The sequence below is a fragment of the Artemia franciscana genome, chromosome 3 (assembly GCF_032884065.1).
Source record: "Artemia franciscana chromosome 3, ASM3288406v1, whole genome shotgun sequence".
Classification (NCBI taxonomy): domain Eukaryota; kingdom Metazoa; phylum Arthropoda; class Branchiopoda; order Anostraca; family Artemiidae; genus Artemia; species Artemia franciscana.
This window is the reverse complement of record NC_088865.1, coordinates 52,668,283-52,694,141: the sequence shown is the minus strand read 5'-3', so window position 1 is coordinate 52,694,141 and position 25,859 is coordinate 52,668,283. Positions and strand designations below refer to the sequence as shown.

Genomic DNA, 25,859 nt, shown 5'->3' with positions numbered 1-25,859 from the left:
AGCAGACTGTTTTTGGATAGCGTGCGTATTTTTTTTTTTTTTTTACTATTGTAGGAGGAATGTGTCTCCAAAAGATTTTTTGAGGTACGCCTCTCTTCGATACATAGGAGGTGGTCTGTCAGCAATTAAGATGCGATATAAGCAAGGACGTCTACAGGGTCTTTGCTCGGGGGGGGGGGGGGGTACTGAAAGACTTCTTGTAGGAGAAGGTTTAAGGTCTTTTTAACTGCATTTTTAAGACCGATTTTTAGTCAGGGAAATATTATTTTGTTCTTTAGGAGAAACAGTTTTTGCACCTAAATTTTGACGAGCAATTGATGAGTAAAAAAAAAATTTCAGGGGGGTCAGGTTTCAAACCCAGTAACCCCCTACCCTCCATTGATATGTTCCTGTCTATAGGTAGACGTCTTACATTTTGAAGAAATATAGGGCTTAAAATACACAATGAATTATGCCAGAGTTAAGTCTTGAGATGAAAATAAATATTTTAGTTCTTCATAGGATGTGGCGGGGACTCTAATATTTTACCCAAAAATATAGTATTGTTTCTGAATAAGAAAATTCACATTTTCTCATCCGTGGTCCTCCACCGAGGGTGAAAGGGGGGTGGAGAGTATGAAGACTTCCTGTCCTCTAACTCTCGTTGCTCTTGTCATAGTTCTTTTTGTATATATTCAACATCAACATGTGTTTATATCTAGTTTCCGGTGAAAATTTAGGCTTTCCTTGGCTCATTAGCAATAAACTGTCCAGGAGTTATTCGAACAGACTAAGGTGTTAAGTATTTTTTGAAACTTTATTTGTTTATTTAAGTACGTTAAATTGGTAGATAAGAAACCGAATTCCCTGAACACATTTATTTCGGGTTTAAGAAAGAGCTGATAAAAATTCCTAAAAATAAAAAAGAAAAAAAAGAAATAGACCAGTATTTCCGCTACCACAATTTTGTTTGTGGATTTCCGGTTTTTTGGCTCTCACTGAAAGGCTCTATCGTTATAGAACGATCATATAGATGATCCGCTCTGTTATTCATTAGTTCTACTTATTTCAAATATGGATAATGCAGGAATATATTCCATTTTTCTTTACAGTTTTCTAAGACTAAGGTTTGGAAATAGTGTTATGACAGTATTTCGGTGTATTCTCTTCTCAGAAGATATTACTTCTCAGAATGGTACTTGTATGATATACGCGCTGCTGCTCAAGTTGTTCGTTCATTGACGCATTATAGAACCGTTTTTTCCCTTAGTTTCTTTCTGCTTAGCGTGGGACAAGACAAAGATAAGTGACAGAATAGATGGAAAGTATATAGTTTGGGCTATATATTTGCACATTAGGGGCTGAGGGTTGGTAAGCATTTTGATGATAACGCCAGGTTCTTTCAAGCCAGGGTTCTTAGTTTACTTTGGGTTTCCTTTCCTTCATTCGCTAGTTTTAATTTTGAATCATTATGTGACTTAGCTTCTGCTAATTTTGGATTTTACTCTCCCCTCAAAAATTTATTTTGAAAGGGCTTTTTTAAGGGCGAAAGGGCATTCTACTCTTTAGTATTCTCCTAAAGGCAATGCCGTGTCTCGCTAGGGTCCTTTCAACGTTCAAAATATTTTCATATTTTCTGTTTGTCTGTTCATCTTTTGCTTGCCACAAAACCTTAGCTCGAGTGCTTTAATGCTTACAAAAGCTTAGCTTGAGTGCTCGAATGACTCGGAGGAGAAATTACTTCCCAGTTTTCCTTTCTTCCCTTTTTCGTTGCTCTTTATTTTGTGGTATTGCCGCACACCATCTTCCACCCAAGCCTGTGAAATACACTTGTGAAATGTTGTTCCTGAAATGAAATACTGAATGCTTTGTTGAAAGCTACAGAAATGCATGAAAAGAACTAGTAGGAGCTGCATTTCAGAAAGTAGGTTTAGACATGCCTTCGATAAGTGGATGCAGTCGGATATTACTATCTTACATAATTTGTTTTACCACACTCGACCACTTCCGTAACTTAACGCAGACACAACATTTTTTATAAGGGGACTGAAATCTCATTCAGCTGTTCTGAAATCTCAGCCCAAAGCAAGTCTTTTAGCTTTGTTTTCTTGTAGTCTTGGTGAGCAGTGTCATAAATACAAGGCTTGTCCTGTACCAAACAGATTAAATCAGTAATTTTGGGATGATTCTTTACTGATATGTTATTTGTTTGTCGGCCAAAATCAACAAAACTGTAAATATTCTCGTTCTTCTTGCCTACACATCAAGCAGAATTGGTCAAAAACGGTCTCGGTGAAAGGAATCCTTGCTGGTCGCTAGACTTTTTTTCTACCCGGATTCACGAACGGAATCCTTTCAAGTGGACCAGAATTTCTTTGTCCGCGACGGGAATTCTCGTCCGTGTAAACGCGCTATAAGCAGAAGGGTGAATAATGTCACGGGCCGCATAACATAACATATGGCTCTTGCAGACAAAATGAACGGTTCGGAACAATTTAATTTACTATGCAACCTTTTTCTGTTATGTATACAACGTTACAACGCAACAGAACGTTTTTATTTGACGTTTCCTGCAAATGTCTCCAGTAAATTCTCCACATTAGTTGTTTAAGTTGAAAATTTGAAACAAAAAGGAAGAAGATTATCAAATAAAAATTTGGAAGCTTACATGGAAAAACTTTGGCAGACTTTTAAATTGATCTTGCATCATAGAATGACTTCCGAAGATGTCGTTGATCTCTATGACAGATTGGTTGAAGACTACTGACTAAACTACTATAGACATAAATATCAGTACTAAAAATTTGTTTTTATGTCTGTTAATGCTAGGCAGAATGGAGCGCCATGCTGGTGTCGGCCGGCAAGAATCTCTTTAGTTGCCGGGTCAGCTTATATGCTGTATTTATAGTGATAAGGCTAAACTTTTAAACAATATAATAGTGTTGTATTTTATTTACTTTAAACATTTTTCGGCAAATCTGAAGAATTTTCGGTTATAAGTTTCTTTTATAATTTCTCGTCTTGGAGTGGCTTTTAAAGTCCGCCGCTATGACTGATTGGTTGAAGATTGCCGGTAAAGCTGCTACATACATAGTAAAGCAGCTCTTCAAAATTTGTCTGATAACTGCTTGCGCCGAGTCGTGATGCCATCTGCCGAAGAAATTCTACAATATATGCGGTTGCTCTGTCTGCTTATTTGCTAGTTTTTATAGTGATGAGTTTAACATCTTCTTCATAAACATTCTCCGCTAACTCTCAAAACCTTTCTGGCCATATATTTTCATTACAAGTTCTATTTGTTTTTCAACTCTGGTTCTCAACCATTACTTACTGGAAAAGATGCTCCGAAAGAAGTAAAAGTGAAGTGTAACAGGTTGCCTCTTCACATTCACGTGGAGACCTTTCTTTAGTCTTAAATGGGAAAGCCATGGAATAGCAACTCTGAGTTCTATATATTTCTTTGAATTTGTTTCAGTTGTGTCGCGTTACTGAAAAAAGAAATGTGATATTTGTTATTGAGTTGTGATATTTTGTTATACAGTTTTGATATTATGTTTTGGTTTCCTCTTGGTGAGTTACTTATGTACTAAGATTTGGTGACATTTTCAAACTGCTATTCCATGGCTTTGTCACAGATTAATCAATACAGAATATGTTAATATGTAGTTTGACTGAAATTAAAAATAGACCAATAATGACAGAGTAGACAAGAAAGAAGCCAAACAAACTTAAATCAGTATTGTATATGGGTTACAACCCGTAAGGAATCCAAACCTTACGATCGTTTTTGAGGTGATATTATTGAGATTAAGTATTTGTAGCTAATATCCGTGGCGTTTTGCCAAAAGGGCCTAAGTCCACTTTTCCTAATTTTACAGGAGAGCAAAATGAAAATAAAAATTCACAATGAAAAAATATTATCTCACAAATCAGAATTTAAGAAATTTGAATTTTTAAAGACTGATTCCTGGTTAACTTTTCAATCCGAAATCACTGGAAATGACACAATTACTGAATTGTTCATTACTTTGAAGATAAGGGACTAATCCCTTTTTAAGCCCTTTTGGAACAATTTATAACTCGGTCAGAATTAAAGATAAGCTCATTTTGAATAGATCAATCGATAGATCTTTTTGAGGTCTCTCGAACAATTGCTTCAATCGTTTTCGGAAAAAGGTGGACTTACGCCCTTTTCTGAAACGCCATGGATGTATGGTGGGACCTAATGAAAAAATTAGGTGTATATGTATAGACCAAGTCCGTTGATTTTTGAATTAAAATCAGGTTGTCATCAATCCATGGCTAATTAGAGAAAAAGCCAAGGCAGATAGTCTGAGACAGAGGCACAGCTGGCATAAGCCTTTTTCAGGAATGTATAAAAATTATGTCATTTCACTTATTGATAGATAGCCTACAATCCATCCACCCTAGGGCAGAACTAAGGAAGATAGTCACAGAACTTAGGGATGATCGATATTTTTGGGTTGACTCATGACCGACAATGTCGACTAGACTTGTATGCAAAAGGGGGTACCGAATTTGCTTGGACTCAGTCAAACAAGTGGCCTAACCCTGATAGGCTTGCCCGCTTTGAGTCTCTGGCTGACTACCGTGTTTTAGGGTTGACACGTGACCGACAAGCCCCCTGGACTCGCAGGCGAATGGGGAGACCTATAGCATTTCAAGTGTTGTGGTAAACGGCATGGGCAAACAGCGGGAGTAGCTAGTCACAAAGCCATGGCAACAAACAAGACAGTAGAATAGTCAAGGTTCTTAACACATAAAAAAATGTATCAAAAACATGTACAAAAAAATAAACTGCATTTAATTAATCTAAGGCTCTGGATATTACACGAATTTGATTTATGAATCTAATAAATTGGATAATGGTATAGAAATGAAAGGAGGAATGTAAATACAAATGTAAAAGTCATTAAATAGTAGTTTGAAAGTCTTGCCGGAATTTTACTAGAAAGCCCTAGTTTCATTTGAAACTACTGACAAAGCAGAAAGCAAATCAGCAGCGTAATGTTAGAAAACTAGTTTTAAATCAAATATGAAAAAACTAGCTTTCCCATTGGCTGATTTCTTTACCATCTTTGTTTTTGCAAAACCCTTAATGAGAGTTAAGGGGATTAAAGTTATCTTGCCAGGTTGGCACCAACAATTGAAATGGAAGATGGTTCATTTAGAACGTGATGTTTCTGTTTTGGTCATTATGCGGAGAATAGTAGGACAATAAACTGCATTTTATTATTCACGGTGGCAATTAGAGAATGGATTATCAGTGTGTGGTCATTTATACAGTAGTAACAATATTGCCTCCCCCTGCCTATAGTGGAAATCCAGCTATAACTGGATATTTGGATTATACAAAAAAGAAGGAAGGATGCTTGTCATGCTTCTCAAACCTGGCTAAAAGGTTAAGCTTGTTTATTTCCTAATTTATTTATTTACTATAACAATTTTATTTTACTTACTAATTTACTATTTTACCACTTTAATATTAATTTACTAATTTAGATTAACTTAAATTATATAGATTTAATTAATTAATATTAAACCTATTATATTAAATAATTGAATTTCTTATAAATATTATTTTTCAATAAAATTTATTTACTTTATTTTTTGTTTTTAATTTAATGTTTATTCACTTAAGATAAAATCATGTTGATCCATACCGAACACGTTTTTTTTCAGTTGTTGTATGTTTATAAACATAATAAATAAAAATAAAAGTGAGCACAATCCAATCTTTTTCAAATGTATGATAAGTGCTAGGAATTGAGGGAAGTCATCCATAAAAGAATGAGGAAAATGATTAGAGTTTTCAAAAAGTTATGGAATACTGTAACAAAAGCTTAGGTGTCTATAGTGAGTCAAACAAGATGAACCATCAACCTTAAACAGCAAATCAAAGGAGAATTATCTAAGCCTCTGTAAAATGACTTGCTAGAGGTATTTTTCTGCCGACCAATTAGATCATTTGAATTTTTTGACCATCTATTAAATTTATATTAAAGTGGAATATCAATCTTTCCACCTACCATCTTCTTCCTCTTAACCTTCCACCTTCTTTTCATTCTTTCACCAGAAAGGACATTGACGGCATGATGGCTTTTGTAATTTATGTTTTAAAATGTTGTTCTGTCAAATACGATAAGCTTTATTGATTGAATTAAGAAATTTAATAAAGAGAATTTCTTTTCATACCTCTGTGGAGCCAAGCCAAGTGGGCATAAGTCCATTTTGTAATTTTTAAACTAGAGCAAAGACAAACATATCCTTCCTACTAATCAACGTTTTGAAAAATTCTGGTTTTAGGAATTTTTTTTAGAATAAACTTAGTTAGGATAAATTTTCAAACATATCACTTTTTCCGCAACACTGTACTCTAGAAAAATATTCCCATGGATCTGTTTTTCCTAAAAGCATTGTTTTTGTTGTCCAATATGAAAAAGAAATGTTTAACGTGTTTTGAGGTTTTGGAAAAATTCTGAAGTTGGACATGTTCTATGCTTCGATCTTTTTTTCTGTTTCTTTTCTGTTCAGTATATTTTGTGAGTGATGACTTTTTTTGCTCTCTGTAAAAAAAATAGGACAACGCCCATTTGAAAAAAAAAACACACAGAAATGTCACTTGCAAAAAAGGTGAGACAAAAAATCCCACGGCAGCGCTCTATTTGAAATTTTGCTTCGATTTTTATTTTTAATGGCTCTGCTTCTTTTCTGTACAGTAAAAATTATGAATGATTACTCTTTTTGCTCGCTATAAAATTAAAAAAAATAGAACGACACCCATTGGGGGAAAACACAGAAATGTCTGTTGGAAAACAGTCAAAGAAGTAAAAAAAAAAAAAAAAAAAATCACACGGAATCACTAAATTTAACATTCTGAAAGTGGTTCTTTGAGTTAAGTATCTTTCTTCTCCTTTTTTTCGCAATTTGCTTGGTTTACTAATATGTACTGCATCGCCTGTACTAATTAGGGGGTTACCGTCGGTAGAAACAATAGTCACACGGGTACATGCGGGGGGGGGGGGGCTTTTGACATGTGTCACACGATGTCTCGATGTTGGTTTTATATTATTGCCTTTTTTTTGTCAATTTCGATTTTATGCCCCTCCCACCAAAAGAAAATCCTGCAGGTGTACTTGTATCCACTTCATAAATCATACAGACAAAAAGCGATAAAATCTCAGAAGATTGAGCTGATCATTATGCTTTTAGGTGGGTCATCGTTGCCACGTCGTACTTCTGTGGTACTTTCTTCTATGTGAAGCAATTAGGCTGATTTTAAATTGTTTCTAAAAGTAAACTAAGCATAGAGGCAAAAAGCCGAAATGGCTGTAGTACTCTGTTTAGACTTAATTTTTTAATGAAGTTGAGATCAGGCTTAATTTAACCCAGTAATCAGATTTGGAATTTTTTTATTTGTTGAACAGGAAGTACAGATCTACATAATCGGGGGGGGGGGAATTAAAACCGCGTAACTGCAGAGGGGTTTGAGTACTGTGAGCAAGATTTATTATTTTAATATTGAGTAAAATGGCCCAATGTCTTGGTGAACGGTGAGCGGAGAGGTTTGAAGGGTGGGTGATTGAAATTTGTGAGCACAGCAAGGGCAATGGGAGCACAGAGAATCAATTGGGGAAGTAAAACTCTCTAGACTTAGATTGTGCTGATGATTTAAGCATTCTAGATGGAAGTGTTAGCAAAATGAATGAACGGTTAGAGGTTTTGCAAGTTCACGGTGCTAGAATAGGTTTGAAAATTAATATTCAAGAAGACGAAGTCGTTAAGACTAGGAATAAGTGAAGCTGAAAAGGTGATGTTAGGTAACGAGAAGATCGATCAATTGGGCAGCTTCACTTACCTAGGTAGTATTATTAGTAAAGACGCTGGGTGCAGTGAAGACATTAAAAGTAGAATAGCCAAAGCCAAGAGTGTTTTTTTTCACAGTTGAAAAAAAGTTTGGAAGAACAGGAAGATAAGTTTTTCGAACCAAGATTAGAATATTAGAAGCTACACTGAAGTTAGGAAGAATAGAAAGATAAGTGTGCAAACCAAAATTAGAATATTAGAAGCTATAGTGATGAAAAGTGGTCAAGTATGATTCTAAAGCTTCGGCGCTCCGAACAACGGATAAGGAGTTGTTAGGTGTTTTCCAGAGAAATTGCCTACGGATTGTTTTGGGTACCCAACTGACTGACCGTGTCTGAAATAGTAAGCTCTGCGAAAAATGCTGTCTAGGGCTATGATGAAAGAATATGTCTAGGGTTTAGATGGCTAGGACACGTTTTTTGGGCTAAAATGAAAAGTGGATCGCGCCCGAATGGGCTGGGAGGATGTTGTAAGGAAAGATTTAAGGAGAATGGGAACTTTTTGGGAAGGTGTAAAGAGGAAGGCTTTGAATATATTGGAATTGATGAGAAGCTAACTCTGTTGACCTCAGAGACTATGGTGCTGCAGTGAGTTGTTAGTAGTAGTATATGTCGGAAGTATGTGGTGCTTATGTTGTCATGCAGTAACAATCTTGTGTATCATCCTTATAACTACGATACATTTTCAAAGAAAAGCGGAAAGTCTCATCCAAAAACTGAATCATTTCGTGTGGTGGTTCTTGCCTCTCTTGTGCCTGAGGGAAAATCTTGACTTTATACATATATATATATATATATATATATATATATATATATATATATATATATATATATATATATATATATATATATATATTAAAAATATAATAGTAAATCGATAAGCGACATTTCTTTCAAAAAAAAGTCGATGGTATCGCTTTATCATAGTAACTATTATTTTCAAATCCCTCTAATGTGTTTTGTCCTATATATTTTACGCGCAACAAACTTCCCTCGTGGGCCCCGTCACTTGTTTCGCTGAATTGTTTTTGTGTTTTATCTTGGAGAATTCCTTTATTGTATCATGGTCACTTGACTCATTTACTCCTTAGCTTTACATTGGAAAATTACTACATCAGGGTGTTATCTGACTAAAAACGTATTTTAAACAAGAAAATATTCTGCTTCATGTCGTCTCTACATTTTTGTCGTCTCATTTTGTTTCATTTGTTCGAAATTTCTTTATGTGACATCTGTTTCGTGTAAAGTCCGTACTTTTTTTTATGTATTTTTCTTGTCTTTTTTTCCTTCCAACAGAACAATCAAAATTTATGAGTTTCATTGACTGTGTCTCTTAAGTTATGATGGTAAAATCATTGCATAACCAAATAAATCAGGTTACGCTTCGACTTTCATTTTGCCTTATCAAAAGCTGCTAAATCATACTACGCAGTGAGAGGACTCAACCCTCCCATGGATTGTTCAAAAAAGGAGAAAGCACACAAAATTTCAACATGTCTTCTCGAAACTTCAATATTCACGTCCGATAAATCAGACCCCTTTCGCCATACTTTAAAACTTCTGATTTGCTGAATGGGTACCCCATGCTTATAGGAATCCTCAATCTCAAATGTTTTTTCTAGATATAACACATTTTGAAATTTTTGCTTTGTTAACTACCATAGACAGGTACACAAACCGCCCTTCTTTTCCAAGTGATTTCCAATGAGTTACGTATCTTGTCATTTCGCATATATCAGCTACAGCAGCACAAAAGCCGACGTTGATTTGGGATCATTTGGTACAGGCCTAGGATTACAAACCTTCATGCAGGGCACAATCCAGTCCTGTAACCAGTGCGTAATCTCTTGGACCTTCCGGGTATTTGACGAAGGTCAGGTCTGAAGACCCTACTGAGGGCCCTATAATGATGAGGATTGAAGTGTCGTATGATTCTGATATCATAAAGTTGATATTTCCGCCATTTGTGAAATACAGACTTAATATGTTTTTATTTTGGATGACTGCCGAACCATATCTATTCCAAGCCAAGTTCCAGAGGAAAAAAGTGAAATCTGGTGACTTTCTGCTAATCTTCTAGTATGGTATTCTCTTATCCTTGAAAGAGAAAAGGTTGTTTACTGTCTTTCCTGGACTTGGACATTAAATGACTATTTATCATTTCATTTGCTTTCACAGAAAATGGAATTGAGCCATTTATATGGCTCCATCGTCATGGCTCCATCGTCATCGTCTTGGCTCCATCGTCTCTCCATCGTCATAAAAGCTCTATCGTGTCTCTTGTTTTGTCGAATCATATTCCTACTTTAAGCTCCAAGTTTTATTTCCAATTGAATTTCAGGAGCAGGGTATTAAATAAACGAACGGTGCTTAGTTGTTTTAGATTTCTGAATTAGCAGATTAACTTCAAATTATATTTGGTAATGTGCCCTTCGTTTAAATTTAATTGTAAGTAGGAAGGGGTTGTATGAAGTTTGTTGTTTCATGGTTTTTGCCTTTTTTTTACGGGAGGGGTTAAATCGAGCATTTAGGTTTTAAATTCAAATCCAAAATTCTTACATGAAAGGTGTCATTACGCCCGTCAACACACGTCGGTATTCTTAAAGAATAGATATGGTTACTGTCTTGTTCAAACCTTGATTATTTATTGGTCATTTATCTTGTTCTTCCTAAAAATAATCAAGTTGTTTTAGTGCCAAATGTATCTATGATGATTTTACTGACTGACTGAAATAAAATCAGTAATGAACTATTTCAGTACAATCAGTCTTTTTCAAGACTGTAGAACTTCGTGTTGAAGTTTGAATGTCAGAATGAGAGAAGAAAGAAAGAAAGAGAATCAAACCTTATCCATCTACTACACAAAAACCCTTATACCTTTTTTTGCAATCAAAATTCTTTTATTTCAACCCGATTATTTTCAGTTGATTTTCAACACTGACCTCCGCGAAATCAGTATACTAGAGTAAAATAGGCAGAACTATTATAAAATCGCGGTAAATTTTGTAAAACTGTCAAAATCGGAGTGCTTCGTGATGGGATTTTAAAAACCAAAATTGGAGAAAAAAAGAATATTTTCAAAATTGTTGAATAGTTTAGTTTGGGCCCTTCTCAAAATTGTGGTCCATAAAAGGGCCGACAATTTTCTGCTGTTGGCATTATATTTTCAGGGATTGCTTCCAGGGCTAGGGGGATACACATCTTGGCTTGAAGGAGGGGGTGTTAGTAGTCAAGTATTTTGGATTATTTCGGAATTCAGGTTTGGAAAACCATATACAATTGTTTCCCGTTGGCTTCAAAGTTACATGTAGACATAGCCACAAAAACCTTACTGAAGATGAGCAGTAATGAAAAAAAGAAATTGTATCGATTCTTGGCTGCAAAGAATAGGTACAATCGTTTTTGTGCCTCTCCCCCAGTCAACCACAAGAGGGTTGACTGTATGGGTCAAATAGCACTAGGTGTATTGTTTATGGTCAAATGTCCCTTTTCCGAGAAACATGCTATAGTAGTAATGGTAGTAGTACTAGAACAATTTTACTGGAAATAATCAATTTTTATATAATAGCACAACAAAAGTAGAGCTTGCGAGGATGTGCTAAATAAAAAAAAGAAAAAGAGTATGAGTATGAGACCATTTACCGAAACCAACATAATAATAAACAACGAAATACTACAATATAAAACCCCAAAACAACACATAGATAGACTTTGCTTAAATAAAAACTTGAATACCCAAGGTGGGAAAATAACACAATATCAAGCCGTGGTAGTTCAGACGATGAAGAACTGAACTTATTTTGGTATCATTTGGGACTCAGTCCTAATTTTGAAACAGAATTTTTGCTGTATCATGTATGTACAGGTCACGTGGATAGGGCGAGGTAGACCTCAATGAAGACAAATGATTTTGAACCTATTGAATTTTTGCAACAGGGCAATAAATTTTGTTTTCGCTTTACTGGCTTTTCTTACAGGAAATGTAGACAAAGACAAGGGGACCTCAATGAAAGTAAAGACTATAGAAAAAAGTTGGTTGAATTGATTCTTGACGCCCAAATTAGGCCCATGTTTTTTTGTCTCCAATCAGCTTGCAACTTACGAGCATATACACAGGGGAAAACCAACCTAAAAGGAGAAAACATTTAAAAAAATCGGTGGCATTGGCTCGTGATGCGAAATTGTTACTGGAGTTTTCTTTGCAAGTAGACTGGATCACGTGCATCTTTATAAGAGCCACAAATTTTGGAAGAAAAATTTGGTTGTATTGATTCACAGCGATAAAAATTCCTTATGCATTAAAATGCCTTATGCATTAAGACAAACAAAATGTGTTGTATTGATTCATGACATCCGATTTTTTCATTATTTCTTTACGAAAAAAAATAACTCTTTTTATATTTAGCCGCGATTATGGCATAAAACTGCGGCGGTCAAAAATTTTGACTGAATATTAAAATTTCGCCTGAAATGTTCAATTCTTTAGTATTTTCGTAGTATTTCAATTCTTTAATCAAAAAACCTAAAAAAAAACTTTACAAAGATTAATACAATTAACTAATAATAAAGACAGAAGTTAATGAATCAAAAGCACTTTCAAAGAGAGAAGTTTTTCTAAGGAAAATGAAGACGTATATTCAAACTCAAAACGAGCAAAAATAGAGTCTTATAAAAATTCAAACCCAAAATGAACAGGAATTGCTATGAATGAATAAAAGAAGCCTAAAACAGACAGAAATTCCCACAAATAAGAGTAGAACTACCATCCCTCCCTCCACCTTCTAAAGGCCAAAGCATCATGTGCCCTATCCTGAAAATAAGATCTATTTTAAACAGTTTCTTTTATATAATTAGATTTTATCATTGAAAGAATCGAAAATTGCTTGAACTTCCTGGAATTAATATCATTGCATTTTAAAAAATGCAATTTTTTAATATTTTTTGCAATTATTAAATTATTTTAATAATGCAATTATTAAAAATGCAATTTTTTAATTTTTTAACCGCAACTTTCAGCGGTTCTTCCCTGCATCGTTGATTACTAAAATATTTCCCTTCTATTATGGAGTGATGAATAATAAACAAACCCATGTGGCTGCATAAATTTATACCCTGGATTAAAATAAATCAAACTGTGAGATAAAACTGTTTTTTCTTATAATTTACATTGTTCCTATTCTTGTTGTACCCTAGGTGTTAATTTAAGGGACCTACCACAGTGTTGGACTTTATATATTTGGACCTCTAGGTCAATTGATCTTTTTTTAAATCTCCTGGGAGTTGTGCATCTTCTTCTTCTTCACCGTTTAAATTATTCAGTGTTGCCGCTCTCGAGTTGCGAAGTATATGTTTCTTTCTAAATATCCACAGATTACGAAATTTGAGCCGCTCATTTTCTTCATTTGGATAAACCTGTGCAGAAGAGAGCGATAACGAACACCAAGAGCCGTATTGGTACCGGCTGGATATTTGTCCTTAAACTGCTGGGGATAGGCGATTCGGGTATTTGCACTTCCCACAGGTCCAATCCAGTAATTATTTATAGACGGCGATTAATGCTGATGCATACTGCTATTAGTGATTAAAAGTAATTGGCAAGTTTATATAGTTGAATAATAAACATTAGAGACTTATATAAGTAGTTTATAGATATTAAGTGAACCGTGAAGCCTTCTTTCAGCGTGCCACGACATAGGTCGTTTTTACATTTTGTGCTTTGTTATTTGTCCGGGACTTACTACTGAATATTTGGCTATTCTCCCAAGAGTTATGACTGGCAACAAAAGGGCGCGTTCCAGCCCAGTAAAAGGACGGGACAAGTGTTTGTCTTGTGCAATTAATTTAAGCGAGGAATCAAGCGCTATGAATTGTGATGATTGCGATTGCTGGTTATGTATCGAATGTCTTGAGTTCTCGGAACCAGAATACATCTTACTTACAAAAATGACTCGTCGCATGGGTTGTCAATGGAAATGTCCAATGTGCAAGGGAAACGCCCAAGGGAGCAATGTTAATGCCTCCGAGATCGCACGAGTTGTTGATGCGTCTATTAAGAACTCTCTTAGTGGTTTTGAGAATGCAGTTAAGACCCTAGATGTTAAGATTAAGGAGGCAGTTAAGGACTCTTTTGCTAGCTTTAAAGATGAAATTAAAGCGGAAATTGACACTCAGTTTAAGGCAATAGAAGATAGGATTCATACTCTTGAGCAATCCTCAGGAATGGCAAAGGATAATAACACCTTAAAAGATTTAGTAACCACTGAAGTAGCTACATTAAAAAAAAACTTTAGATGAACAGTTTGATAACCACGTAAAGGCAATGATTGCCGAGGATCGTGAAAGACAAAAAAGGAAACTTAATATAGTGGTCTTTGGAGTTCCTCCACAAATTGATGATGCCCGATTTTTAAGTGATTATTTGGCTAACGATTATGGAATCCCTGATGTTACTGTCCTGAATGTTCGCAGACTAGGAAACGTAACAACCGCACCAGGTTCCAGTACTCAACGTCCTGTCCCGATTATCTTCTCAGTGGCAAATTTCAAACTAAAGAAATTAATCCTTCAAAAATCTTTTGAAAGAAAGGGTGCCATTCAATTTAGAAATGACGTGTCAAAGCATGATCGCGAAAAAAGACAAAGATTGTATGAGGAATTGCATAAGAGAAGATTGAATGGGGAAGTCTTGCGACGCGTCAGTCACCGTCGCAGGAGAATGTCATGGAATTATAGATATATCTGGTACCCCTTTAAGACTTGTAAATAGTCCCATAAGTAGTGTTTCCATTTGTGATAGTACTAGTGAAGTTGGCTCTCCCAAATATTCAGAAACTGGATCGTATGTTAGTGCTAGATCGGATGCCAGAAACTATGAACTCATATCGGATACCATTTCTTTTAAATCATGTGATTCTGGATGAAGCAAAGCTAATAACGACAATACTGTTATTGAAGGACTAATGGTACTATATAGCAATGTAGACTGTATTACCACAAAGATGAATGAAATCAAGTCGGTGATGTCAACGAGGCATGAAGTAAGTGTTTTTGCCTTCACTGAGGTGAAGCCTAAACGTACTGCATTTGCTCTTACTGATACACAAATTCAAGTGCCTGGATTTGAGCTACTCACCAATCTGTCAAAGCCAAATGGTAGAGGGATAGCAATGTACGTCAGATCTCCACTCCAGGTAAGGGCTCTTACAGTAAATTCAGATTACGAACCTTGGGTTGAACAAATATGGATAACAATTCTGCAGCGAAGTCTCCCTGTAGTCATAGGCTGTTTTTATAGAAGTCCCAGTTCCCCCTGTCAGACAAGTTCCCTTCTAGCAATTGCATATTCTATTAATAATGTTATGAAGCATTGTTATAAGAATGTTCTTATTGTGGGAGATTTTAATTTACCGGAATTACACTGGATTGAGGGGTTTGCTGTTGCAGAAGGGGTTGAAAACTCAAATTGCCCACTTTTGGACTGCCTTCATGAACATTCGCTATACCAAGCAATTGATTTTCCGACCAGGTATAGAAGTGGGCAGAACCCAACCCTAATAGACCTTTTGTTTATTAATGACCATGAGACGCTCATTAGGGTCGACTCGGAACCACCATTTGGAGCGAGTGACCATGTTGCAATTATTTGTAGGCTTAGGTTGTACCCACAGAAGAATAATTGGATTAAGCATATGTACACAAATTACAACCAGGTCAGACATGAGTAAGCAAACCAGGATTGGTCATCCATTGATGATAAGAATATGGAGGAGGCTTGGCTTGAAATGAAAAGGGTTTTAATTAAAGCAACAGAAAAACATACAGTAATTTTCTGGAAAAGAAGACCCAAAACCCTACCATTTATCACTCGTGATGTCAAGCAAGCTGTACGGAAAAAGAAGAAGTATTGGAGCAAATATAAAAGTAGCCCCTCCCATGAAAACTATGAAAAATTTAAACAAACCCGGAATAAAGTTAGGTATCTCACGAGAAAGCTTACGACAGAATATGAAGAGGGATTGGCATTGGATTCAAAATCTAATCCTAAGAGATTTTGGAAGTATGCTTCGGCTCGGAATCCGGGGAGACATTCAGTTACAGAACTACTTGTGAATGGCAATATAGTTAGTACCCCAAATAATATAGCAGCTGAATTGAGTAAACAATTTAAGTCAGTGTTCACGCCTCTTGACGATGCCCCCTTACCAGAAGCACCAGAATATTCTATTGGGGAACCTATGCAAAAGATAACTGTGGTTGCCTCTGATGTGGAGAGGCGGCTGAAGCTGCTTAATCCTAACAAATCAATTGGCCCTGATGAAGTTCACCCAAGAGTATTGAATGAAGCTCATGCGGAAATAGCCCTTCCCCTTACGAACATGCTTCAGAAGTCTCTTGATACTTAGCAGATTCCTCAAGACTGGCGAGATGCAAACATTACACCTGTACACAAAGGAGGTAGCCGCAATAACGTTTCCAATTATCGACCCATTAGTCTTACATCTGTAGCTGGTAAAATCTTAGAAGGAATCGTGAATACTCACATTGTCGAACACCTTGCCACCAATGAGCTGCTCAATGATAGTCAGCATGGCTTTAGACATGGATGCTCGGTTGAAACTAATTTGATTGATACGTATGATTATGTTACTGAGTATCTAGATCAAGCAATCTCTGTCGACTTAGTTCTATTGGATTTTGCAAAAACCTTTGATAAAGTATGTCACCGTCGACTAAGAAGCAAGTTATTTGCAATTGGAATACATAATGAAATCGTAGAGTGGGTGTTCCAGTTTCTTTCCGGGAGAAAGCAAAGGGTGAAAATATTTGGAAAAAATGGCCAGGTATTCTTTTCAGAAGAGGTGGAAGTATTAAGTGGAGTGCCCCAGGGAAACATCTTGGGACCAACTTTATTCAACATTTATATTAATGATGCACCAACCACAGTCAAAAATAAAATAAGTCTTTATGCTGATGACTCCAAACTCATTGGAACTGTCGATACACCCGATAAGAGAGCCTCTATGCAGAATGACCTGTGGGCACTTTCCCATTGGGCAACTTTGTGGAGGCTTGAATTCAATGTAAACAAATGTCGAACAATCCACTTTGGAAAGAAAAATGAGAAATGCCCTTATCATATGTTAGGGATGGATGGATCAAGGCAGACTATTATGTCATCTGAAGTGGAGAGAGACTTGGGTGTCATAGTTGATAATGAATTAAAATTCACTATACACACACAGACAGCCGTAGCCAAAGCACTCCAAACCCTGGGCATTATAAAAAGAACAATCACTAGCAGGTCACCTATGGTGATGACTAAATTATATAAGGCATTGGTCAGGCCTAATTTGGAGTTTGGCATGTGTGTTGCTAGCCCCCTCAACAAAGGGTGACCAGCAGAAGTTAGAAACAGGTCAGAGATGGGCTACGAAAGCAATTGAGGGATGCAAATATTTAAACTACTCATCCCATCTGAAGAGGCTGAAACTCCCCACTCTTGTCTACAGACGTAAAAGGGGTGATATTATCATGACGCATAAGCTCCTGAATTACAACTCTCCATTAAATAAGCTATTTCAACTTGACCAGTCTGCCAGAACTAGGGGGCATAGTCGGAAACTGTATCAGAAGAGAGCTGCCACTAGACTACGCAATAACTTCTTCACTTATAGAATAGTGAGTTTGTGGAATTCTCTCACCGAAAAAGTGGTCACTACCCCCAGCACAGCTGCCTTTAAAAGAGCCGTTGATGGAGAATGGTCATCAAAGCCATGGCGAACTGAGTGGGATGCTGTTGTGACGTCCAACCATCGTCATCACTAACCAGCGATTCTACAGGATTTAATCCTTATTTCGCCGGACAATGCGATTTAAGGTAATTTAAGGTAATTTGTTTTTGTCAATGTTTCGAGAATAAAAATTACATTGTTCCAAAAATAAATGGTTCTCAGTAAAACGAAAATAAAAGTCGAGCCATTTAGAGAGCTCAAGAGACGAGGGGGGAGGTTTACCTTGCTCTTACTGCGGTAGTTCTTATTTGTAGGCATATCTATCTACAGTTGTGTTTGCCCCTTTAGTTTGTTTTTATTGCGCACAAAATCCTTTTACTACTGCTAAATGTTCTTCTTTACTGAATTCGACGATAAACAATGGTCTTCAAGTAACATCTTCTTGGAGTTAAGTTTCATAGTTGAGAGACTTTAGCCTGTTTTCAATTTGGCGTTTTACACCGAATCCTAAAGAAATGCCTAATAAATTAGCCAATGGGAAAACAATCTCTGCCACACTTTTGTGAAAAGTTTTTTCTTGCCATCATTGGTTGGTTTACTTTCTACTTTATCTATAATATACCAAGCGAAAACAGGATCTAACCTTATTTTAGTGACTTAATCATCTTGTATTTAAAAGATTCAAGATTCAACTTCAAACTATATGGTGGAGCTGAGCAAGTTTTATTTCTCTACTTCTTCAGGGATGGGCACAAGTCATACCATTCAGGTATTTAGTTTGTTTTCACATTTAAAATCCCTGTTTAAAAGCTTTCCACTGTTGATAATTGTTAACGCTTGGAAAACGTTCCATAATCAAATTATCTGCTCATGTCTGAAAAAATATAGATTGTTTATTGTCTCTCTGGAGCTTCAATTTTAGATATCTGTTCATTTTGCTGTTTACCTTCTTAAAAGAAGGATAGATAAAAAATCGAGTCTCATTTTCACTCCATCATTTTAAAACACGAGCTTTCTTTTTTTTCTGAACGAAATCGTTTTATTAAAATCAACTTTTCTTCTCAACTAAAATTGCAATAGAATGGGAAAAGCGGCCACAGTGAATATTTTCCCAAGTTTACTTAAACTACTTTTATTGACACAAACTTTCTTTAATTATTAATGCTAGTATCTAGGTCATTTGTTGAAAGCTGGTGATTTTTTTTTTATTCTCATCTTGGTAAAAGTTTTCGATCTTGTTTTTATTACTGTCAGAATCGTTTTATTAGAACCAAGTTTTCTTCTCAACTACAATTGGCGAGAAAAGCGAGTAGCGTTCATAGTTGGTTTTCTCAAGTTTGCTTTCAGAATTGACGAAGTGGCTTTAAACTTTCTTCAATGACAAGAACCTGCTTGTAAAATGAAGAATAAACTCTTGTTTCCAGGCTATTTGATGGAACCGGGTAAATTTTTATTTAGGAATATCCCCATCATGATCAAAACTTTTCAGCTTGTTTTCGTACTTATCCAAATCCTTTTTTAATTCCAGTTTTACTTCTTGACTAGATTTCAACTACCAATCATGTCTTTAAAAAGGAAAGAGCACGGATAGTTAGAGCTTTCTCTGGTCAAACAGTTCGTGGTAACGAACTGTAGTAAGGAGCGACCCGGCTCTATAGAAACCAAAAATCTAAAAAATGGAATTTTGATACCAATAGCTACATCAAAAGAATCGTATTTTAATGCTGATTTTAAATATATAAGTTTCATCAAGTTTAGTCTTACGCACCAAAAGTTACGAGCCTGAGAAAATTTGTGTTATTTTAGAAAATAGGGGGAAACACCCCCTAAAAGAAGCTTAACGAAAATTACACCATCAGATTCAGCGTATCAGAGAACCCTACTGTAGAAGTTTCAAGCTCTTATCTACAAAAATGTGGAATTTTGTATTTTTTGCCAGAAGGCAGATCACGGATGCGTGTTTATTTGTTTTTTTTTCTTTTTTCTTTATCCCAGGGGTGATCGTATCGACCCAGTTGTCCTAGAATGTTGCGAGAGGGCTCATTCTGACGGAAATGAAAAGTTCTAGTGCCCTTTATAAGTGACCAAAAAAATTGGAGGGCACCTAGGCCCCTCCCACGCTAATTATTTTCCCAAAGTCAACGGATAAAAATTCTGAGATAGCCATTTTATTCAGCGTAGTCGAAAAACCTTATAACTATGTCTTTGGGGACGACTTACTCCTCCACAGTCCCCGTGGGAGGGGTTACAAGTTACAAACTTTGACCAGTGCTTGCATATAGTAATGGTTATTGGGGAGTGTACAGGTGTTTTCAGGAGGATTTTTTGGTTGGGGGGAGGGGTTGAAAAAAGGGGGATATACTGGGGGAACTTTCCATCGAGGAATTGGTCATGGGGGAAGAAAATTTCCATGAAGGGAGCGCAGGATTTACTAGCATTATTTAAAAAAAAAACAATGAAAAAGTAAATATGAAAAAGTTTTTTTCAGCTGGAAGTAAGGAGCAGCATTAAAACTTAAAACGAACAGAAATTATTACCCATATGAGGGGCTCACCTCCTCCTAATACCTCGCTTTTTACGCTAAAGTATTTTTAGTAATGTCAACTATTTATTCTACGGCTTTTGTGATTCAGGGGTCATTCTTAATGAATTGGGCCAAAATTTAATGTAAAGAGAGAGGTACTGACGAGGGGGCAAACCCTCTCATATGTGTAATAAAAACATGAGAATAAAAAATTCTTTACGTAAGCTATTTTATAAGTTACGTATATCTTTTACTAATAAAAAGATTCGTAAAAAATTAAAAGTTCTAGTTGCCTTTTTTATTAACCTAAAAATTGGAGGGCAACTAGGCTTCCTCCCCCGCTCTTTTTTTTCTCAAAATCATGTGATCAAAATTTTGAGAAAGCCATTTAGCAAAAAAAAAAAATATATGCAAATTTCGTTTTAATTATTTCTCTGTGGAGAGCAAAAATCAAAACATGCATTGATTCAAAAACGTTCAGAAATTAAATAAAAAAAACAAGTTTTTTCAACTGAAAGTAAGGAGTGACATTAAAACTTAAAACAAACAGAAATTACTTCGTATATGAAAGGGGCTGCTTCCTCATCTACGCCCCGCTCTTTACGCTAAAGTTTTTTATTGTTTTAAAAAGAAGAGTTGAGAGAAAGAGTCAAACTTTAGCGTAAAGAGCGGGGCGTTGATGAGGAAGCAGCCCCTTTCATATACGAAGTAATTTCTGTTCGTTTTAAGTTTTAATGTCGCTCCTTACTTTCAGTTGAAAAAACTTGTTTTTTTTTATTTAATTTGCTTTCAGAATCGGTAAACTAGCCTGAAAGACGGTTAACGTCATGAACTTTCTTGTACACAAAAATGTCGATGCCTGCTCCATGGCTATTTGATGGAGCCATTATTTGATGGCTATTTGATGGAGCACATATTGTTTAATAACGTTTTAAGTGGAAAATAACCTGTGACTCTCAGTTTTATACCTGAATTTCGTCTTCAAATTTGAAATGCTTTCTTAGAAGTTTTTCAGTGCTGCCAGTTTTTTTTTTTTTTTATGTCGAAGCTTTCGAATTTTTTCAAACCAACTTTCGTAATCGGCTAGCTGTTATACTATAAATCTCTTATTTCCAAAATGTTAATCTTTGGGTATGGGCCATTGGGTGGCTCTTTTTTTCCCACTCTGGTCTTCCGCTGTAAAATATTCTACAGCAATGGAAGTTGCTACAAACCTTTTATGGACAGTGTTTCTTTTGTCGAAAATGTTGTTAAAACAACTTTGTTTAGCATAAGTTTCATCGAAGTTTATATGGCTATCTCAAAATTTCAATCGGATTCATTTGGGGAAAAGAGGGTACGGGAGCATATTTGCCTTCTCATTACTTTTGACTCTTAAAAAAGGAACTAGAACTTTCCATTTCTAATTTAATAAGCCTCTCCCAAAGCTTATACGAACATCCATTCCATAAAAACTTTATGTGCCCTCGGGGAATAACTTACAACCCTTGCTCCCTAGCTCTGATGGTTGTGTCAACCCTGGAGGCATTGTTATATGATCTTTGGACTATTTTGAACAAAAAAGCTATCAAAATTTTGATCCGTTGTATTGGGGAAAAAGAAGGCGTGATGTGGGGTTAGTTGCCCTCTGACCGCTTTTGAATCTTAAAAAGGGAACTAGAACTTTCAATTTCCAATCAATTGAGCCTTTTCCAAAGTTTGTGCGACCACTCTTTTTTATAAAACCCTTATATGCCCTCGGGCCACTTAGGGAAAAGACGCTGGGGGAGGGGTTACTTCCACTCTGGTCACATTTTGGTTGTTAAAAAGGGAAGTAGAAATTTAAATTTACAACCAAATCAATCAAGCTTCATCGAAAGTTTATACGGCCACTCCTCCCATAAAAAGGCTATATGCCCCCGGGGCATAACTTACAACTCTTGTCCCTGGACTCTGAGGGGTTATGTCGACCCTGGAGTTTTTGTTGTCTGATCTTTGTACTATTTTTCACAAATTCATATCCTGAAGTTTTGGTCGTGTGTACTGGGAAAAAAGAAGACGTGATGGGTGGCCATTCACCCTCTGATCACTTTTGAGTCTTAAAAAGGGAACTAGAACGTTCAATTTCTAATCAAATGAGCCTTCTCCAAAGTTTGCCCGACCAGCCCTTTTACATGCCTCGGGTCAGTTATGGAAAAGACGGCGGGGGAGGGGCTACTTCCACACGGGTCACTTTTGGCTCTTAAAAAGGGAAATAGAACTTTCAATTTACAATTCAATCAGCTTCCTCCAAAGTTTGTACTGCCACACCTTCCATAAAAAGGTAATATGCCCCTGTGGCATAACTTACAACGCTTGATCCTGGGCTATGGGGGGGGGGGCTGTGTCGATCCCGTAGTTTTTTTTTTGTCAGATCTTTGGACTATTTTTAACAAAATGCCCACCTCGAAATTTTGACAGGATCCATTTGGGGAAAAGAATGCGTAGGGGGGGGGATGCCCTTCAATCACTTTTTAATCTCATAAAGGGCACTTGAACTTTCGATTTCCGTTTGAATGAGCCACCTCTGAAAATTATACGGCCACCCCTTCTATAGGAACTGCCTCTGAAAAAAAACCTTCTGGCTTTTACTATAGGCAACGTTACATTGTTTGCTCTGACAGTTTTTTGTGGTATGCTGTTGAAAAGTTTTTTTTTGCATTCTTTCATTTTTGTCGAAAGAGCTTTCTGGGGAGATAGTTTGACTTACTTAGAAAAGACAGGAGAAAATAAGTGGTAAGCTAATTCCCAAAATTGTTTCGTCAAATAGTATGAGATCTGATATTAAAAGAAATATATTCGTCTGTAAAACCAATCATGCCAAAGATAAATACTGGAATAAACTCTGGCCTATTGAATTGATTATATTTTTAATATTGCTGGAATAAATTGACCAGTTCAATCAAATATACAAAATCTACCTTTGGAAGAAAACGTGTAAACAGCCTCAATATCAGGAGTCTTGGTGGAACCAGTGGGATGTGTTCTCTCTGTTTTCTTTAGCCTGAAAATCCTAGTTTCATCTAGCGGCACGCGGCAGGCTTCTATTTATGGATTCTCATATGTATATACAGCAGATATGTGGTAATTTTTAACTACGTAAAAACTTGTGGATATACAACATTCTTCGCTGTGTTCGTTGGAATCATGGGAATACGAGGAATAAGAACAGCCTTGCCCTCGGAAGGCCCTGTCAAGATTGTTGTCTCTATTACGTTTTCCATTGTTTTTTTTTTTTTTTTTTTTTTTTTACGGCAAGTCGTATGCCATTGCAAAGCTTTGGTGGGTTAATATTTCGCAGTAGTATTATTGGTACGCCTATTTTTAATTGTAGCACGTGTGGTGGAAACCCTGGGAGATCCAGGGAATGTAAAAATTCTGATGGATAGTTAACCGCTTCATTTGATTCCAGAACTGTGTCGACTGACTTGAAAATGACTGCCTGGTCTCGAATCTTGGTCAGAATAATATTATTGATTTCGTGGACGTCTTTGTTCTTGGCTGCCAGAATCGCTCGTTCACTTAGCCATTTATGATTTTGATAATTTGTCAGAATATTTGGAAATACCTTTTCAACCAAATCATTTTTTGACGTCACTAAATTACAGAATTCAGGAGGCAGTTGTATACGTCCTGAAATTGATTCAACTGGGAGCTTTCCATTTCCAATTGACAGCAATTGATCTGAAAATATTTCACCAGAGGGATCGTTTTGCAATCGGACACGCATATTTATAGTTAATTATAATATATATATATATATATATATATATATATATATATATATATATATATATATATATATATATATATATATATATATATATATATATATACATATATATATATACATATATATATATACATATATATATATACATATATATACATATATATATATATATATATATATATATATATATATATATATATATATATATATATATATATATATATATATATATATATATATATATATATATATATATATATATATATATAGATGTATATATATATATATATATATATATATATATATATATACATATATATATATATATATATATATATATATATATATATATATACATATATATATATATATTACAATATACGGTAATTCTTCTTTGGTGATGAATCCTAAATCTTCATCTGCGTGCAGTAAAAATCAAGTCCAAAATTTGAGCATACCAAACAAACATTTAGCGCTCGTAAGTCGTATGGTTCGGTACTCGTAGCCATGATATCTATAATTTCGAAGACCACACTGCCTTTCCATGACGACAAATAAAAAGTTCAAGTGGGGATAAATCCTTATAATAGACAGTGATATATTTCACAAAAAATCTATATATATAAAAATAAGTTGTTTGTACTAAATATTTAGGTAAATTATGAAGTGACCATCATCAGTAGTAAGACTAAAAAAAGTATTACTACTGGTGACCACTGCATATGTGACCAAAATATCTAGTATTTTTAGTGTAACTTATCACTCTCTATTAGAAGGATTTATCCCTATTTGAGCTTTCTGTGTATTGATATTTAGATAAAATGGAAGTTAATCGGAAATGAGTGTAACCAGATTCTGATATATATATTTTCTTTTGCTACAGTTATACTGCGAACGCTAAAAGCTTTTCTTTGTCGTTCATCAGAACATACGTCAATAGCTTGGGCGATCAGTCGTCGTGCGTGATCAGAAGCATTTTTCATGTTGCTGCATTGGATGTTCAACTTAAGTTCAAATTTAAGAAAATTGTTTCGGGTGCTATAAAAAAGACATGTGCGCAGGCCATTTCTTGTATGGTTTCAATATCTTACCCTGTTTTTTTTTTCCGTAACACATCCCCTGCTTTAATTTTGCGCCTTCGCACCTGAAATGAAGTTTTTTGTATTTGCACTTACGGAGTCAGAAGGGATGAAACATTTTAAGTTTCTTCCCAGATCCGAACATCAACTACTTTATCAAATCTGAGGTTTTATTTATTACACTGATCATTTTGAAAGGGGGCCACATGGCCAAAAACACAAAAACAGTTGACTTTGGTTCTTATGCCCGTTAGAACTTAGTTCTTAAATACTGTCTTGTTTGAAGAAGAGCTAAAACAGGTGGTTCTAGTAGAACTGCACGCTGGATTTAACCATGTAATCAGGTGATGAATCTATTAGTAACTAAGATCATTTACATCCTTTGGGCAATTCTTTTATTCTTCGGACAATTTTTCTTTGTCAGTAATTGCTTTTATTGAAATTTTAATCTAATAACATTTCATATAATCTAATAACAATAATGATTTAATAACAATAATAATCAAACAACATTTAATCTAAAAATAATATTTCATCTGATAATACGTAACTAATATCATTTACAATCCTGTGATAAATTGTGCAATTTTCCCTTGTCATTATCTGATTTCATTGACATTTTAATTTAATAATAACAATAAAATTTAATAATAATAATGATAATCTTATAAAAATTATCTAATAATAATCTAACAATATTTAACCTAATAGTAATATTTTAAATTAACATTTTAATCTATTTATTGACTAATAACAATTAATAATAATATTGGTATATTATTTAATGATTTTTACTAAATAAAATAATTTGGCCTAATAATTGACATTTCAATCTATTAATATTTCATATAATCTAATACTAATAATCTAATTATAGTAAACTAATAATAATAACCTAGCAATTTTTAA

The 25,859-nt window shown here is 35.3% G+C and overlaps 1 protein-coding gene across 4 annotated transcripts in view; it reads left to right on the top strand.

The window, feature by feature from the left end:
- The window catches only part of LOC136025400 (UDP-N-acetylglucosamine--peptide N-acetylglucosaminyltransferase 110 kDa subunit-like), a 139,931-nt gene that overhangs the window by 44,387 nt on the left and 69,685 nt on the right, over positions 1 to 25,859 (top strand). Inside the window, exons 1-2 of one of the 4 annotated variants that reach the window (XM_065701403.1) lie at positions 3,369 to 3,549; positions 5,133 to 5,401. The exons of 2 other annotated variants lie outside the window; for them this stretch is intronic. In XM_065701403.1, the coding sequence (XP_065557475.1) occupies positions 5,256 to 5,401 (146 nt within the window). In that variant the 5' untranslated portion in view covers positions 3,369 to 3,549; positions 5,133 to 5,255. Of the gene's footprint in view, positions 1 to 3,368; positions 3,550 to 5,132; positions 5,402 to 25,859 lie in introns of those variants that run through there. One more of the 4 variants, XM_065701402.1, reaches the window with a different exon arrangement.